This window comes from Podarcis tiliguerta (genome assembly GCF_965153285.1).
Source record: "Podarcis tiliguerta genome assembly, chromosome: 11".
NCBI lineage: Eukaryota > Metazoa > Chordata > Lepidosauria > Squamata > Lacertidae > Podarcis > Podarcis tiliguerta.
Window position 1 is genome coordinate 47,755,805 of NC_139544.1, and position 15,925 is coordinate 47,771,729.

The 15,925-nt window shown below is 41.4% G+C and overlaps 1 protein-coding gene and 1 long non-coding RNA gene across 2 annotated transcripts in view; one reads left to right on the top strand and one right to left on the bottom strand.

Annotated features, from left to right (window-relative positions):
- Nucleotides 1–1,920: 1,920 nt before the first annotated feature.
- The window catches only part of MTMR12 (myotubularin related protein 12), a 41,559-nt gene continuing 27,554 nt past the window's right edge, over nt 1,921–15,925 (top strand). The window contains 4 exon segments of the mRNA XM_083402778.1: nt 1,921–1,980; nt 1,982–2,275; nt 12,381–12,435; nt 14,426–14,565. Coding sequence (XP_083258904.1) covers nt 1,936–1,980; nt 1,982–2,275; nt 12,381–12,435; nt 14,426–14,565 — 534 coding nt within the window. The 5' untranslated portion in view covers nt 1,921–1,935.
- LOC310659638 lies at nt 9,544–13,175 on the bottom strand. The gene is made up of 2 exons (XR_014502893.1): nt 9,884–13,175; nt 9,544–9,713 (listed from the first exon to the last, which is right to left on the bottom strand). It is a non-coding gene; the product is annotated as an uncharacterized lncRNA (long non-coding RNA).

The window sequence follows — 15,925 nt, forward strand, 5'->3', positions numbered from 1 at the left end:
AGACAGGCAGTATCATGTTTGATAATACCATTTAATAAACTGCATGAAACACCTAGCTTTTCCTTAATACACTGGGCTTCATAAAATCACTCAAGGGACCAAATTATTTAAAATGTCTTATTTTTCCCCATGATTGTTCTAACTTTAATTATTCCTTCCTGTTCCCATAACTTCCTAATTGGCTCTTTCTTGGTTGGTTTCTTTTTTAACTCTTCCAACGTCTGGCATACAAAATCCCTGCTAGAGTTAAGTATATAAAGCAGGCGTGGAAAACCTTTGTTCCCCCAGATGTTGTTGAACTACAATTCCCATCATCTGGCCACCAATGAGAGGCATTGTTATAGACTGCATAAGGTTGGGGAAGAAGAGAAGTAGGGAGAGAGAAAGTGAGAGAAGGTTGTGGTAGCAAACTTTCGTTCTTTTGCATAACTTGATTTGCCAACAGGGTGACATTCAGTCTTTGTATTTCTAATTAAAAGTGAAAACATCTTACACATCCCATCCACTCCCAAACAGCTGCAAGTCTCCCAAACAACCTTCTAAACAGCTGGGGCAATTAATTCAAAATTAATCAGCTGCTGAGCTATTAATTGGGACCAGGTGTTGCAAACACATCTCACCTGGGCTAGAAAACTTCTGCTTCCAAGCAGAATTGATTTACTTACCATTAACCCCCTAGATTAGGGATGGAGAAACTTTGACCTTTGAGGTATTGTTGAACTACGGCTTTCCATAATTATTGGCCATACTAGCTGGAAGCTCAGCTGATGGCAGTTGCAGCCCAAGAGCCTTACGACCTGAGTAGTTGAATGAGCACCTGCAATTATCAACCTGCCAACATACAGCATTAAAATCTTAAAGAGGCCCCCTTCTGAGTGCTTTACATAATTTTTTCAACTGGCACTTTACAGCAGCGGGGGTGGGACATGATTATTTCCTCGGTTTATTGCAAAGTGTTTATTAGTTGTTGCAAACAACCCTAGAAATACTCGTATGGAAGAGCAGTATAGATATCATTAAATAGGAATGTAGTTGTTGGTGTGTGGGTGTGGTTTTGTTCTTATTGCTTTGATTTGCATCCTTATTGCACCCTGAAGGGCAACATAAGGCTGTTCTACCTCCCCTGCCGGTGTTCACAAGTGGCGAGAATGCTTTTGCACTCACATTGTGTTTGTGGGCTTCCCATAGATATTGGTTGGCCAGGCTGAAAAGGGAGAGTTGCAAGGGACCACAAGGGTCATCTAGTCCAACCCCCTGCAATGCAGAAATCTCAACTAAAGTTTGCTCCATCCTCTATGCGACAGCCCTTCAGACATTTGAAGATGGCTATCATATCTCCTCTTTCCCAAATCCTTCAAACATCCCTCCTAAGGCTTGGCTTCCAGACCCTCGATCATTTTGGCTGCCTTCCTCTGCACACGTTCCACCTTGTCAATATCCTTTATCATTTGGAGAGCCCAGAACTGGTCACAGCACTCCAGTGTGGTCTGACCAAGGCAGAAGGATCCTAACATTTCCCATAACAATTTAAAACAAACACGTTGCATCTGATTTTGTTTTCGGGTTCCTGGAAATTTTATAGTCGCACACACCTTTACAAACCGTGCAACTTAAAATTGCATTATGAGAAACTAGATTCGTGTGCGGCGGTACTACAGTTAATACAGCTCAGAGTTCCAGGCGACGGGGGAGGGGAGGGGACAAGGAAATCACCTCTCCTTTTAAGCCGTTCCGTGAGTCATTTGCTGATTGGGTAACGTATCTGTCGTTCAGCTCTTGGATTTTTTTTATTTATCTAATAAATGTTGTGATTGGTCCCAGGACACTTTTCCCCACCCCTTTTTTCACGGGAACGACCATTCCCTGCAAAGCGAGCGAGAAAGGGCGGGGCGGGTAGGCGGGACCTCTGCCTGAGATCGACCTCCTGCCGGCCCAATGGCGGCGCGGATGGCTGGGCGGAGCTCGTGCATTAATAGGGCGGGGGGGAGAGGCTCACGTGCGCCGCCGCCGGGACTGTGGGCTCTTGCCGCTCGCTGCGATGGGAGGGATTAACTACGTGAGGCGAAGCAGGGCGGCGCTGGAGGACGACGACGACGCCGCGGAGTCCTCCTGGGAGGAGCTGCCGACGCCGCCCTCGCCCGCCGGCACCGGCCGGAGCCCTGGCAGCGCCGCCGCCGCCGCCGGGAGTACGCGGGGGCCAGACATGCTGGGCGCGGGGGGCGGCGCGGGGGCCAGGCCGGCCAAGCCCTCCTTCGTCTCCTACATCAGCCCGGAGGTAGGTCGGGGACTGAGGGGACCAGGCGAGGCGGTTGGTCTGAGAGGAAGGGAGCGAGGGCGGGGGCGCGGGTGGGGCTGGCGGCGCGCGGGGGGAGGAGGGAGTGGGGAGAAGGGGGCGAGGGGGCCGGCGTGGGAATGGGGTCCTCCAGGGCTTTTTACCTGACCCGAGATTGAGAAACAAACGCCGGTCTAAGCTTTTGTGGAAGGAGGTGGAAGGAGGTCTATTAAAAATTATAATAACGGAAAATAAGCATTGAAAAAATATTAATAGTGTTATTAAAAGTGCACTCTGTCAGAAGCAGACACTCTCAAGGGGTGTGTGTGTGTGTGTATATATATATATTGTATATATATTGTGTGTATATATATATATATATATAGGGGGCGAAGTGGGCCGGCGTGGGAATGGGGTTCTCCAGGGATATATATATATATATATATACACACACACACAAACACACCTTGAGAGTGTCTTGCTCCTGGCCAAGTGCACTTTTAATAACACTATTAATACTTTTTAAATGCTTATTTTCCGTCATTACTATTTTTAATAGACCTCCTTATTTATTCCACAAAAGCTTAGACCAGCGTTTGTTTCTCAATCTTGGGTCTCGAAACCCATCTTCAGGTCTCTTAAAAGAGTTGCTTCCTTCAGGTGCTGCGAGGTTGGGTCGGTGGTCCCTGCTTTATTTGGGGAGTATGTGCCCCTCACAAGTGAAGTTTTTTATATATATTAAAAAAACAGCCGTAGAACTATAGCGTTGGAGGGGTTCCCCTCCCCCCCCAGGGTCATCTAGTCCAGCCCCCTGCTATGCAGGAGTAGGCACGTGGCCCATTGGGGATTGAACCCGCGACCTTGGCATTATCAGCAGGACGTGGCTTCCGCAGAAGTGTAACCATGATAATAAACCTTGTGTTTGTGACGCCACGAGACTTTTGCTTTTTAGGATAGCAATATATTGCTTTTTCTTGTTTGTAGGTTAGTGTGCCTGCTGTGAAGTTAGGTCAGTGGTGCGCTTTCACTTTCTCACAACCCTCCTCCCCACTGTTTTGCGTTGAGGGGAGGAGGGTTGGGCAGTCACCAAGTGTGCAAGGAGAATTTGTGTCTGGCGTCAGCGTGTGTGGTGTTTCGTACAGTGAAAGTCCCTGCCGCAGGAGCTTAAAAGCTTACTTGATGGGAAAGGGGGGGGGGGAGAAGGTAACAGCAGTGGGAGGTGGAGAAAACAGGGGAAGAGAATAATAAGGATAAATTTAGTTTTTGATAATGTTAATCAAGTTACTGGGCGCTTTTGATATTATTTTTTTTAACTGCACAAAACTAAAAGCATTGAAAGCATGAAATTATTTACATCTTGATGGTAGCTGGTCATATATATTCTCATGTTGGTGTGTTTCCAACAAAAACAAGTGTAGTTGTTGAATAATAACAGTGGGTTTTTAAAAATACATTGGCTTGGTGAAGTGCCCCTGTTGAAGCTTCATATTTAACCATTAGCTTGATACCAGCTTTCCTACTGTGGTCGAAGTAAGGCCCTCCCTAGCTATGTGTTTACTCAGTACCAAGCTCCCCTGAGCTCACTGGGACCTACTTCCAGGTAAGGCTGCTTAAAGGGTTGTAGCCTTACTGTCCAAATAATTTTGCTTTGCTGATACAGAGAGGCTAGTTTCTGCCTGTAATGCTTCGTTTTAAAATATGTCAGTCTTTATATACTTGGGATGAAATAAGGTAAATTATAAGTTTGCATTTTCTGGATGCTGCCAAGGTATGTCAGAACAGTTTAACCTTTGTGAAGTGGTGTGACTCAAGCCTGCATGGGATAGTCTTGCATTTGTTCCTTAAGGGATGTTTCCTGCTTTGCTCCCTCCAAGCTCCTTAAATCTAAGTTGGTTGCAGGCTAAAGTAGCATTGTGAGGAAAGGAACTCTATATGCGTGTAGTATATTGATGTGTAGTTACAGTAAAGCACCTGTTGCTGTGACAAAAGTGGGGAAGGAAGCCTTGTATAGTGCAAAGCACTCAGTGGGCTTTATATTTCCACTGTCAAGAGGAAGTCGGCCAGACTTTGCCATCATTGTAAAAATAGCAATTTTCTATTTGCCATAAGAGTGAATGGCAGTCATTAATTATTATAAGGGGAATATATAGAAAAGGTGTGCACCTCTGATAGGAGTTAAACCTGCTCTCTGCCTGTGGTGACTTCTGCCATTTCAAATCAAATCTATCTGCAAAACTGCATTCTTGATTGTACTAAATATGATTGCATGTGGGACAAAAAACCCAATTAAATTTTTCTCTTCCCCTTTCCTCTTTTAAACAGTAGCTTGGTCAGAGATGGGTGGTGCTAAGTAGGTGTGGTTGGGATAGGATTTCTGAATATTCTTACCTCGGATCACTAGGTGTAAGGCAGATGTAATTCTGTGGACTCCCTCTCAGAATTGCTTGGTTGCAATTTGGCTTGAAAGAAGCTTTGTAGGCATATTTTCAAGCCTAATTGTGGCAAAGGGTGCTTTTTGTGGGGTAGGGAGGTGTGAAGAAAATAAGCTAACGCCGTAACCAGCTGTGCTCCTTCTGCCAAAAATGTCACCTATGCTACAACTTGACTTTAAAAAAAGCCTTCTGTTGGCTACAGTGCTCTTCCCCTGCTGCAACTAGGCTTTAAAATTCAAAATAAGTCCCAGTCCTGCCCCCATTCTTGAAGGGAGATGCTCTTCCTGTTGTTGCAATGCCCTTGAGGATTTTTCAGGTTCCCAAATGTGCCCACTATCCCCAAAAGCTGATATTTGGAAGTGTATGATAGGGCCAGTGAAGAATGGTGTGAGAGTGGAGTGTTGAAATATGGCATTTCCTGCTTTCTTTTAAATGCCTGAGGATCTTATCATTAGGTAGACAGGTGTGCTGAGGGAGTTTAGTGAATTGAGGAGAGAAGGTTGTCTTTGGCAGGCTATTGGAGGGCAATTTGTGTTGTTGGAATGCTGTGACGGAAGAGGCGCTGCTTCACATCCCCTACATCTCCTGTTCATACATATCCTGCAGCAAACTATTAACTACATATGGAATCAAAGAGTAATAGGGGAATAGATGGTTTCAGATAATACCTGCTGATGTAAGTGCACTGTAGGATTTTCTATCTCTTCTCAGACAGAGGCTGTATGTATTTTTGCTCAAAGGCTCATGATATAAATTTAGGTGTACAGTAATGTGTGGGTAACTGCAAGCCTGTGACTTGTGCGTCTTCTAGATTACCTTTGTGACGGGAGTATTGGAATTTTGTGCATATTGCTGCTTCCTGATTAGGCAGGCAGTGAGCCAATTGGTTTGACTGTGCATAGGAAAACATTTGCACTGAGAGAGTGTTAAGCATGAGGTGGGTTTTAATAGGTAGGAGAGGATATATTGCAGTTTATCCCTCCAGGCCCCCATGTGTATGGGTTGAAGAGTTTTAAAAGTCCCATCCTTAGCAGCAAAATTGAAGCATGTGGATATTGGGCAGTAAAACCTTGTTTTGAGCAAGTCTAGCCATGAAGCTGGTTCTCCCTTTATTACCCCACTTAAAAAAGAATCAGACAACAACTTGTAAAGTAAGTGTAAGAATAAGATTTATAATCATGCAAAGGCAACAGTAAAAGCTATGCAGGCAAAATGCTTATATTTACAGTATAACCAGCCTCAGGCATATACCTAAAGCTGAGGCATGACTGCATCCAATGCTGGTCAAAGGAATAGAGAGAAGAGAGAGGAAATGCCCCTTCTCCACAGAGCCCTCTTTACCATTGTATTTCTATGGTCTGAGTATTTGCCTACAGCTCTGTGGTATTAGTTAGGTTTGGCTGATAATCTCCCACATTAAGCAGGTGCCAGTTAATCTTGTATTCCAAATTTAACAGCTAATGAATGACTTGTGACAGGTACCGGTATGTAAAGTTCTATATGGTGTTGTTGTGTACCAAGTGTGGTGAAGCTGAATAATGGTCAGGAAAATATCCCTTGTTTCTTTCCAGAATACATTGAAAATTGCAAAGTTTAGAGTCATGGAAGATGTTGTAAGAATCTACTTTTAAAAGAAATGGTGCCATGCTTCCAATTTGACAGGGGGAAGAAAGCAGAAACAATGCTTTCTTTACTTGCCAAAGTAATGAAAGCAGATACTTGAACTTGCCCTTCAGGCCAGTTCCATACTGGTTCTACTTGTTTATAGTTTCATTCTGCTTTGGCGTTAACTGAAGGACATTAAAAATGATTTGAATATCCCAAATAATTGTTATAAAAATACAATTATCATTGTGCAGCACTACTAAAATTTGGTGTTTGGGTTTGTTGGTTTAGTTATCTCCATGTTAATTTATACTGGAACAAAGACTAAATAGGAAACAAATTTGGATAAAGTTTCCTAGTATCTAGTATATTGTCTTTTTTTGTGGGGGGTCAGGTCCTTCAGAGATAACTTGCACAAAAGTATCCTAAGCCTCAGATGAGCTCAAAGTTATCCTGGGGGAAAACTTCTATTTTCAGTTTTGTATGTACTGCGGGGAAAATTTCAAGGTTAAGTTGCATTCATGAAATGGGAGCAAGGTGGTGCTTGGGGAAAATCCCTGGGATAAGTATGTTGTCAGACAACTCTTGTCAGGACACATTTTGTGTTAGTTTCTAATGGAGTTAACTGTGGAGCATTGCAAGCAATATGGCAGCTCCACTGACCTTGGGTACATTTTAAGATTATATACTACTTCCATGAAGGCACATATGGTTTTTCCTGCTCTCATTTTATTTTCTCTACAATATTGATACCATTTTTTTAGGCTTAGAGAGCGATCCTAGCCCAATGTCACCCAGTGAGCTTCATGGTTGAGCAGACTACTCAACCCAAGGGCTCCTTGTTCAAAGCCAAATACAGTGGTACCACCATGTGGTGGGCTGGACTATATTTGTTTGGGGGAAATGAATGAATTCCTATGCCCCACAAATAACCCAGAGATGCATTTTAAATAATATCACACATTCTACTCATGTAAAAACACCAGGTAGGCCCCACAAATAACCCAGAGCTGCATTTTAAATTCTACTCATGTAAAAACACGCTGATTCCCAGACCGTCAACGGGCCAGATTGAGAAGGCAATTGGGCCGCATCTGGCCCACAGGCCTTAAGTTGCCTACCCCTGGTCAAAACCAATGACATTACCAGGGATTACTGATAGCCAGGGTTACATATTCAAGATAGTTTCCATTATTAGCTAAGCACCTGGTTGGCATTGCCCAAGTTAAATGGTGGGTGAAAGGATATGTTTCATCAGTTTTGCATTTCTGGTGTTTTATAATTCTAGTTGCAGAAAGACCAGGTAAGCTTATGATAAAAGTACAGTGTTTTTGAATTTACTGTTGTGTGTTGAATCTCAGCTACTTGTGAAGTAGTGTCATTTCCTCTGTGACAGCTAAACTAAGTGTAGGGAATTTCACATCCCCTGGAGTAGATACTATTAACTGTAAACACTCACATTTTCCCACAATAAACAGTTCACTGCTATGCAAAGTTTAGTCTTTGCTGCATCTATATTTGGCTGATTTCCTGCTGCTTTGCAGCTTGGATTATGTCAAGGATTTTCTCTCTCTCTCTCTCTTTCTGGGTGTGGGTGTTTGCAGAGTACCAACATGTTTTAAAAACCAGCTAGATCCTTCTTGCCAGGTAAAGAGAAGCTGATGATGCTGGACAAAATTGACTCCAGCATGTACTGCCTGTCATGGCTTATCTTGTATTCTATTTATGATCTCCAAGGAGAATGTCTATATTTATGTAGACAAAGCAGTAGCACCTCCACCCAGGGAATTAATCATAGAAAATCAGGTTGAAGGGGGGTGGAAGTTAGTGCATGGAAAAGAAGGAAGAGACTCTAGCTATGAAGTATAAAGAAAAAATCGGACTGCATAGGCCACTTCCTGCTTCATACTGAAGCTATTTAAAAATGTTTCCGGGGCAGAGGTGAGAGCTGCCCATAAAAATAACGGAGAAATCCAAGATTTTAAAGGAGCTTTGGGATTTGTTATCAATGAGTCCACCCCAGCCAAAATAACTCTGCAAGAGGTAGCCACAAAGAGCTCTGTTCCTTCTCACTTTCTTCTTAATTAGAATGAAACCCTTTAAAATATAATCCTACTACTGTAAATTTCAAAGTATGTCAAGTTTTTTATATTACTGGTTTGAAGAAGCTTTGGATAGGAGAGAGTGCTTTACAACAGCCCTGCACTATATAGTTAATACTGCAGATCAGTCTGAGTGGTTTAAAACAACCCTGCAGTATATTTTTCTAAGGATTGGTAAATGGTGAACCTTTAAATCTGCAGTACATTTCTTTCTGCCCCTACTTGTAGTCTGTTTGGTACAGCCAAGATGATGTGTAAATTGGATTTGCTAGCCACTTGTTAAATGCACTCGGAATAGCAGCTGTTTTCAGAAAAGGGAACTTTGAATCCAGATGTGTATTTATATATTTAAAGAATTTATGCACTTCCAAAAATTGATTAGTTATCTGATCAAATATTCTGTTGCCTAATGGAATATGCATTCAAAGTTCTTGTCTTTTTGTTGCCTTGGCTGTTTTTTAATCAGCTCCTGACTATTGGGATGAATAACTCCACAATGTGCAAAGCTGACTTATGAACATCTAGAGACTGCACACTCGCTCTTTATGCAGCTGCACATCTCAATATTGTGCAACTTATTGTTTCAGCTGTCCATCTCTGAATCATTTCAGTCTTAGCAACCTGCGTCCTGTTTTTCTTTGAAGCTTTTACCAATGCACTTTTTAGTTCAGGGATCAAGAATGTTAAGATTTAAGTGTTTTCAAATCACGTGTTTAATTTTCATGCTACCTTTCATGCCTAAAGACTGTCTAAGATATTTTTGCCCCATTCTTGAGCATAGGCTGTTCAGTTATATTACTCAAATCCTTGCCTCTAATCTTACTAGCTTATATACAGTAGATGCTTTAACATGACATGTGTAAATTGACACTAATAAACTTCTAGCTATACCTTTCTGGTACAGCTACAGCTCTTCATACATGAAATAATACTCTAGCTGACCCTACACAACTTTTTGCTCCCAGAGCTTACTTAGCTGGGATTACTTTAACATTTGAGTGAGACTTTGGCAGCCAAAATATTCAGGTGGGGAGTGCTGTTTCAGTGGCTCTTTAACCTTCACCACTTTACATCCAGACAGATAAGGTGTTCTAGATCTCCACAGACAACTAGAGGCTATCTGTTCATTTAATGATGTTTATTGGTATTGTGCCAACTTGCTGCTTACTGCATGTGATGCAGATGTCCTTGGTCTGTGTGATACTCGGAATTTGGCAAGAAGCTTTGAATACTGCAGAACCATTAAACAAAATAATCAGGAAAACAGTTTCTGAAATATTAAATAGAATGCTGCCTATATAGCTACCGTGTTTTTTGCACCATAACACTCAATATTTTCCTCCTATAAAGTAAGGGGAAATCTCTGTGCGTGTTATGGAGGGAATGCCTACGGGTGGCATGCCTACGGATTTTCCTCCTCTAAAAACTACGTGCGTGTTATGGTCGGGTGCGTGTTATAGAGTGAGAAATACGGTAATATGACTAATAGCCCCATGATTTTAGAAGGTAAATGAGAAATCATATTTAAGGGTTGTAACATCCTAGTTCTTTGCCCTTCCCTACTTTTTTTTTTTAATCTTGTCCAGTATGGGCATTTCCTAGTACAGGCTAATTTGCAGATTTTCTGTGAAGTAGAAAAGTGTTGCATTTGACCAAGAAGGAAATAAGATTTTCCACATCAGTCTACTGTTTTAGGTTCAACAGTAGACTGATGTTAATGTTGGCTTTTTTCCAGTATCTTAAAAACTATCAATATAGTTTTCATCTTCTTAAAAACAAGGTGAATTGCTGGTGGAAAATCAATATTTACCTTCACTTTTAGGTAAGATACTAGAAATGGGTCACACTATAATGGATTGCCACTAGCAATAAGGACACGAGTCCAGCTTGGACCAATGTTATCATGCATCATGTTTCCGATAGAAAAGCCAGCCAGGTACTTTTGGTAGAGGCACAAGTCAGTCATTAAGTCAGTGGCGTTAGCTCATTGTGTTTTCCCCTCTTTTTGCCTAAGCAACTAATATTGAGGCAGTATATTAGCTGAAGTAAATTAAAACCCTCTGAAATTTTAGATTATTTATTAGATTATTTGCTTCCTTTAAGGAAGCAATTGGGAATGCAGTTGTCCTTATTGCTGGAGCTATTAAAAACGAAAGTAATCTTTCATTCCCCCCAACAACTTCAGGAAACTTTCTTGAAAAGATTATAAATTCCAATAGTTAGGGAAAGCTTCCGGTATTTAGTCATAATATTTGTATAGCATATCTATTAACTGCTGCAAGAATAACTATTGCCAGGACATGGAAATCATTACAATCAACTATGGGCCAATGCTACAATGCAATTTGGCAAATGGCATTATTGAAAAAAACTGAAACAAATTAAAAATTAGCAAGAGGCCAAACCTTGGAGGTTTTTAAACAGGTTATAAACGGAGGTTGGATGGCCATCTGTCATAGATGCTTTAGCTGAGTTTTTTGCATTGCAGGGGGTTGGGGTCCCTTCCAACTCTAAGATTCTGTGAAATTTTATGCAGTCTGATGTGACTTTATTGATAACACACACAATATGGTAAAACAGTGCCCATAGCTTGCAGCACAGCCTGGCATTCTTGAAGTACATATTTTAATTTTTCCCTTCTCCCGCTTCCTATAATTTCTGATTGTTGTTGATACAAAATAAATTCACTTATGGTCAGCAATCTAAGCAATAAGCGCTACTATACATTTCATATCTGTCATAACTTTACACATTTTGGTATATGTATACTTAGATGAACATTTCTGAATATATTAACAAAGTTGTGCGTGAGTGTTTTATTTTTTTAAAAAAATTATGTCATCGTTGCATGCCATAAGCACTAATTTAAACAATGCAACCATGTCAAACAGTTCAAATATGAAAATGAATAAAAGCTATGTTACAAAAAAAATACTGGAGCTGCTATGTTCTTGACATTTGCCATACTTGCTAGGAAGTAGAGAACACTGTTGAGTGTTAACGGTAAATTTTTTATCTTGGCACTAGTTTGTTTATGCAACAAAGATGGACTGTGATATTCTCCCAGCTGAAACAGGTTGTGGAACAGGATCTGGGCACTCATGGCTTATTTATTACTGGTGAAGCAGCAGCTGAGAATATGGTCTGATGTAACTAATGTGAAAGGATTGTTTTTGTCCCCAGTGGAGGAGAAAGCACAGATAGGTACCTGGAGAAGTAACGGGCAGACTAATTAAAGTGCTAGGTTTGTTTTTTTAAGCTATTAGGAAAATAGGGAATGATGGCTAGCTGATGCAAATCCTAAAATAACAGTTACATGTATATATTGATATAAACTTAACACAGCATCTTTTGCTGTTTGAACCAGAAAAGTAAAGATACTGTTAATTATGAATAGCAATATATTTGAGCCCTCAAAGTACAGCATTTCTGTAGATGGCAGGTGCGGCCAGGCGTTGGGAATTGACAATGTGATAATGGTTTTCCTTTTTGAGTGGCTTGTGTAACTTAGGACAACGGCAGGAGGACCGTGTGTTGCATTAAATTCTACAGCCTTGGAGCCAAATTGGGGCAGACATTCAAGTTGTCTTTCAGCTAGTATTAGATGGCCAGAGTTTCAGTTTGTTATAATATCCCAACAAAAACTAAACAGCTACTTGTCTGATAAAATAGAAACTCAAATTCCTGCATAGTTTGTGGCAATCAACAAGAGAATAACAGTTTTCTTGTTATCTTATAATAGCAACTTATACAGTTGCTTTCTTGGGTTTGTGTGTATGTATATGCGTAAAGAAAATCTGTGAACCCTTTGCTGGACTAGCTGCTTGCTTGGCCAATCTCTAGTTACAGTATAACTTTATTTGCCAAACAATATGGTACTTTGAACTTTCCTAAAGCAATACATGTTGGAAAGCATTTGAAACAGCTTTTTACTTCTGATTTGGACTAATGCAATGTCTTTTCTTCTAGGAGGTATATGTGAGGGAAGCCACAGGAAAGGAAGTAGAGCCAAATTTGTTGCCAGGTAACATATAGACAATGCTGTAGAATCTTATCAATGTTATACGCATGACCTGCCTAGAAGACCTGAGATAAAGGACATGCGTCAAGATTTGTCCAACTGCATTTTTATTCTTTTGTAGAATGCCTCCACAATATCTGTAACAGATGGTGAAAGTTGACAGTAACTGTTAGGTTCACAGCAGTACTGTCTCAAACACCTTCCTTTTTTAAGGGAGGAGCTGTGAGCCTTTGATGAATGATGTCAGGGCTGGGAAAGTTTAAAGCTTTGTGGCTGAGAAAACTCCTGGGCCAATGCAAACTGTTGCCAAGAAAGAACAGGCTGAAAGCTTTGCAGAATGGTTGGTAGTCTACAACAGAGGCTGCCACCGTTTTTGGACCCATGGACATATTTGGAATTGTGGGAAAGCGCCTTGGGCGCCATCATAAAATGACTGCCATGGTAGACATGGCCATTACCAAACATTCTTGTTTAAGGCAAAGTCTCTCTCTGGCAAGATACAAACCCAGAGAGAGAGAGGGGGGGAAAAACAGCCATAGAGAGCAGAAGCTCAGCTGAGGAGGGGCACACAATCTGAGAAAATGCAGATACGATCCACCGTTTCATATTTCTCTCTTGGGTTGCTTCACTCTCCTCCCCACCTCCTCCTTGCATTGGGTCTGGCTGCTACTCCCACATACCTTTTTCTGTCGTCTTCAGTATTTATACAAGGTGCTTTTCCTTCTTCCTGCTTGAAGTGGACTGAATCAAGCACCTGAGCAGCCAATGCTCAGAGAACTGAGAAAGGAAGTGGGGAGGAGCAGCACACTGTGCACTTTCACTCCTCTCTCTATACTTTTCAAGGCTGAGATGGGCAGGTGTGGTCCTGCTCTCAGCCTGGAAAAGTTCATAGTTCAACAAGCAAAGAGCGTGACACGCTTCTCACTTCCTCATCTCCAAGTATTTCTCAAGGTTGTGATTATTCCCTTCCTACTTTGGAAGAGAGAAAAAGGTGTGAGGGAATGTGGAGGCCTTGTGTGTGCTGGAAGGTTATTGCACATGGTCACCACATTAATGCATTGTCAAAAAGAACCCCCACATGGCTGCTATAGGAATTGATTGCAGCATCTGAGCACAGTTGCTACTTTCTTTGATATTTTTGGAGAAAGTAAGCAAGTGTGGGGAGAAGGAATAGCAACTTTATCTCTAAAAGATGTATAGAATGAAGACTACTGTCTTGTTCCTGTATGGTGAACTGCATTGGCCAATATTCCCCTGTATGGAGATATTAGGTGTAGCAACCCTATTTTCTGGCATCTGGCCACCCTTGTGGGTAAAAGGTTTAGTGGAGTTAAAGGCGGGTCCCAAATGTGAAGGAAGTTGAAGACTCTGCTTTGCCATTCAGCTAACTGTAGATATGGGTAACTTGTGGGCCTCCAGATGTTATAGGACTACAACTCTCAGTGGTCAGGGATTATTGAAATCAATTAATATCTGGAGCGCTACAGGTAAATGAGAATGGGAAGGTAGTGGAAAATGGCTATATGTAGAACAAGCTTGTTTTAAAGGCTCCAGGTGTTAATGCAGGCACTCCAAACTTGGCCCTCCAGATGTTTTGAGACTACAACTTCCATCATCCCTAGCTAACAGGACCAGTGGTCAGGGATGATGGGAATTGTAGTCCCCAAACATCTGGAGGACTGAGTTTGAGGATGCCTGTGTTAATGGGCTTTAGCATCCTTCCTTCTATTTATGCAGTGTAGGTAACTAGCCATGTAATACAGAGAGTACTTAAAATATTGAAAGTGGATTTAATGAACACTAGGGGCTCTGTAATTTAGACCAATAATACTCAACAGCAGTCGTTGATTTAAATATTTCGCATCTGTAATTCAAGTACTCTTTCCTGCAGTGAAGTTACATGTGACAACTTCATTTGTAATTTGTTAGAGAAGCATTAAAGAACCTGAGTAGTTCACTACACTGTGCTAAGAAGCATGTTGATTTCCATCAGGTGAACTGCTGCTTTGCGAGGCAAATATGGTTTTGAAGTACACACAAGATGATGGATCAAACCGTGGCACCTATGGGAAACTTATATGCACGAATTTCAAGATTTCATTCCTTGGTGAAGAACCTGCTTTGGAGGATGATGTAAGGAATCTAAGTTAACCTTAAGCTATCTTGTGAGTGTATCCTCTTCATTATATGGTGGCAGGCTGCCATAGAGTGCATTTAGAGTCCAGTCTAGAAACTGTTGAAGCAAGAATGATAGTAGCCAGATCTCTAGTTTCCAGTAGCTGATGTACTAGTTGAACTGATAAGGACACTCTGGGCTACAGCTGCAACCTGAGAATCCAGGAATAAAATTGATTTTAGCAATGCCCCAAGACAAATCTGACATAATAAGGAAGGGTGATCAGATCCAGAATGAGTTGTATCCATAGTCTGTTGAGCTGCTTACTCACCTAAAAAAATAAAAATAAATTCATAATCCATATAAAACAGTTTAAGCATTCTCACTCTGTCAGTCACTGATCGCAGGCACAGGTTCATGGACTTTAGCTTGGTTTACTGAAAACGAGAAATGGAGCATGCTGTAATTGGAATATGTTGACTTACACTGATATCGCCTGACAACCTCTGCCAGCAGTTTAATGTAAATGCCAAATACCACGGGGGAAAATATTGAATCCCAAGGAATCCTACAGAATAACTTGCTTGAGAAGGAACAGTCTCCCAGTACCACCTTCTCAAGCCTACCTTCCAGTAAGCAGAACCACTAAAAATGGTGCCCTGAATCTTGCAAGGAAGTCCAGAATGATACTGTAGTGGCTGATATTGAAAGCCACTGAGATGTCTGAGAGGATCAAGAGTAATACTCCCTGTCTTTCTCCTAGCAAAGGTGGTTCTCCAGAGGCCCAATCAATACCTCAGAATTAGAGAGACCTGAAATGAGGCGGGGGTTAGATATTTTGCTTCATCCAACAGTGTCCAGGGATGGCTGCCTGCCTGGCTCTGCGTGCTATATTTAAATATTTTGCAAAACACCACTCTGGCCCATTTAGGTTGGAGTCTTAAGGTTTCCCTTAAACATGTAGCTTTTAGAATACTGGAGGTAAAAATGAGGCTTAACAATTGTCTTCAAATATTAAATGTGTGTCTAGTTCTTTTAGGATGGACAAGTTGCTGGTGAACAATTAAATTATCCACAGCTTCAAATATGTAGCTATGTCAAAGCAGTCTCTGTAGTAAAGTGATTTGTTTTTAGGTAAGATTAGATTGCACATTGTTAGGGATGTGACATTAAAATTGGGCATTTTTAGGCATCAATGGAGAGTAATGGAGGTCTGTTGGTGCTCTTGGAAGACTGAGGCTTTGGAAATAGGAAAAAGAAACTTCAAAACTTGTAGCCACAAGTGAAAGTGTCTGCCTCAAGGTCACACACTCAGCTTTATGGTTGAGAGTGTACCCTAATCTTCCAGTCCTGTTATTATTAATCTTCCAGTCCTGT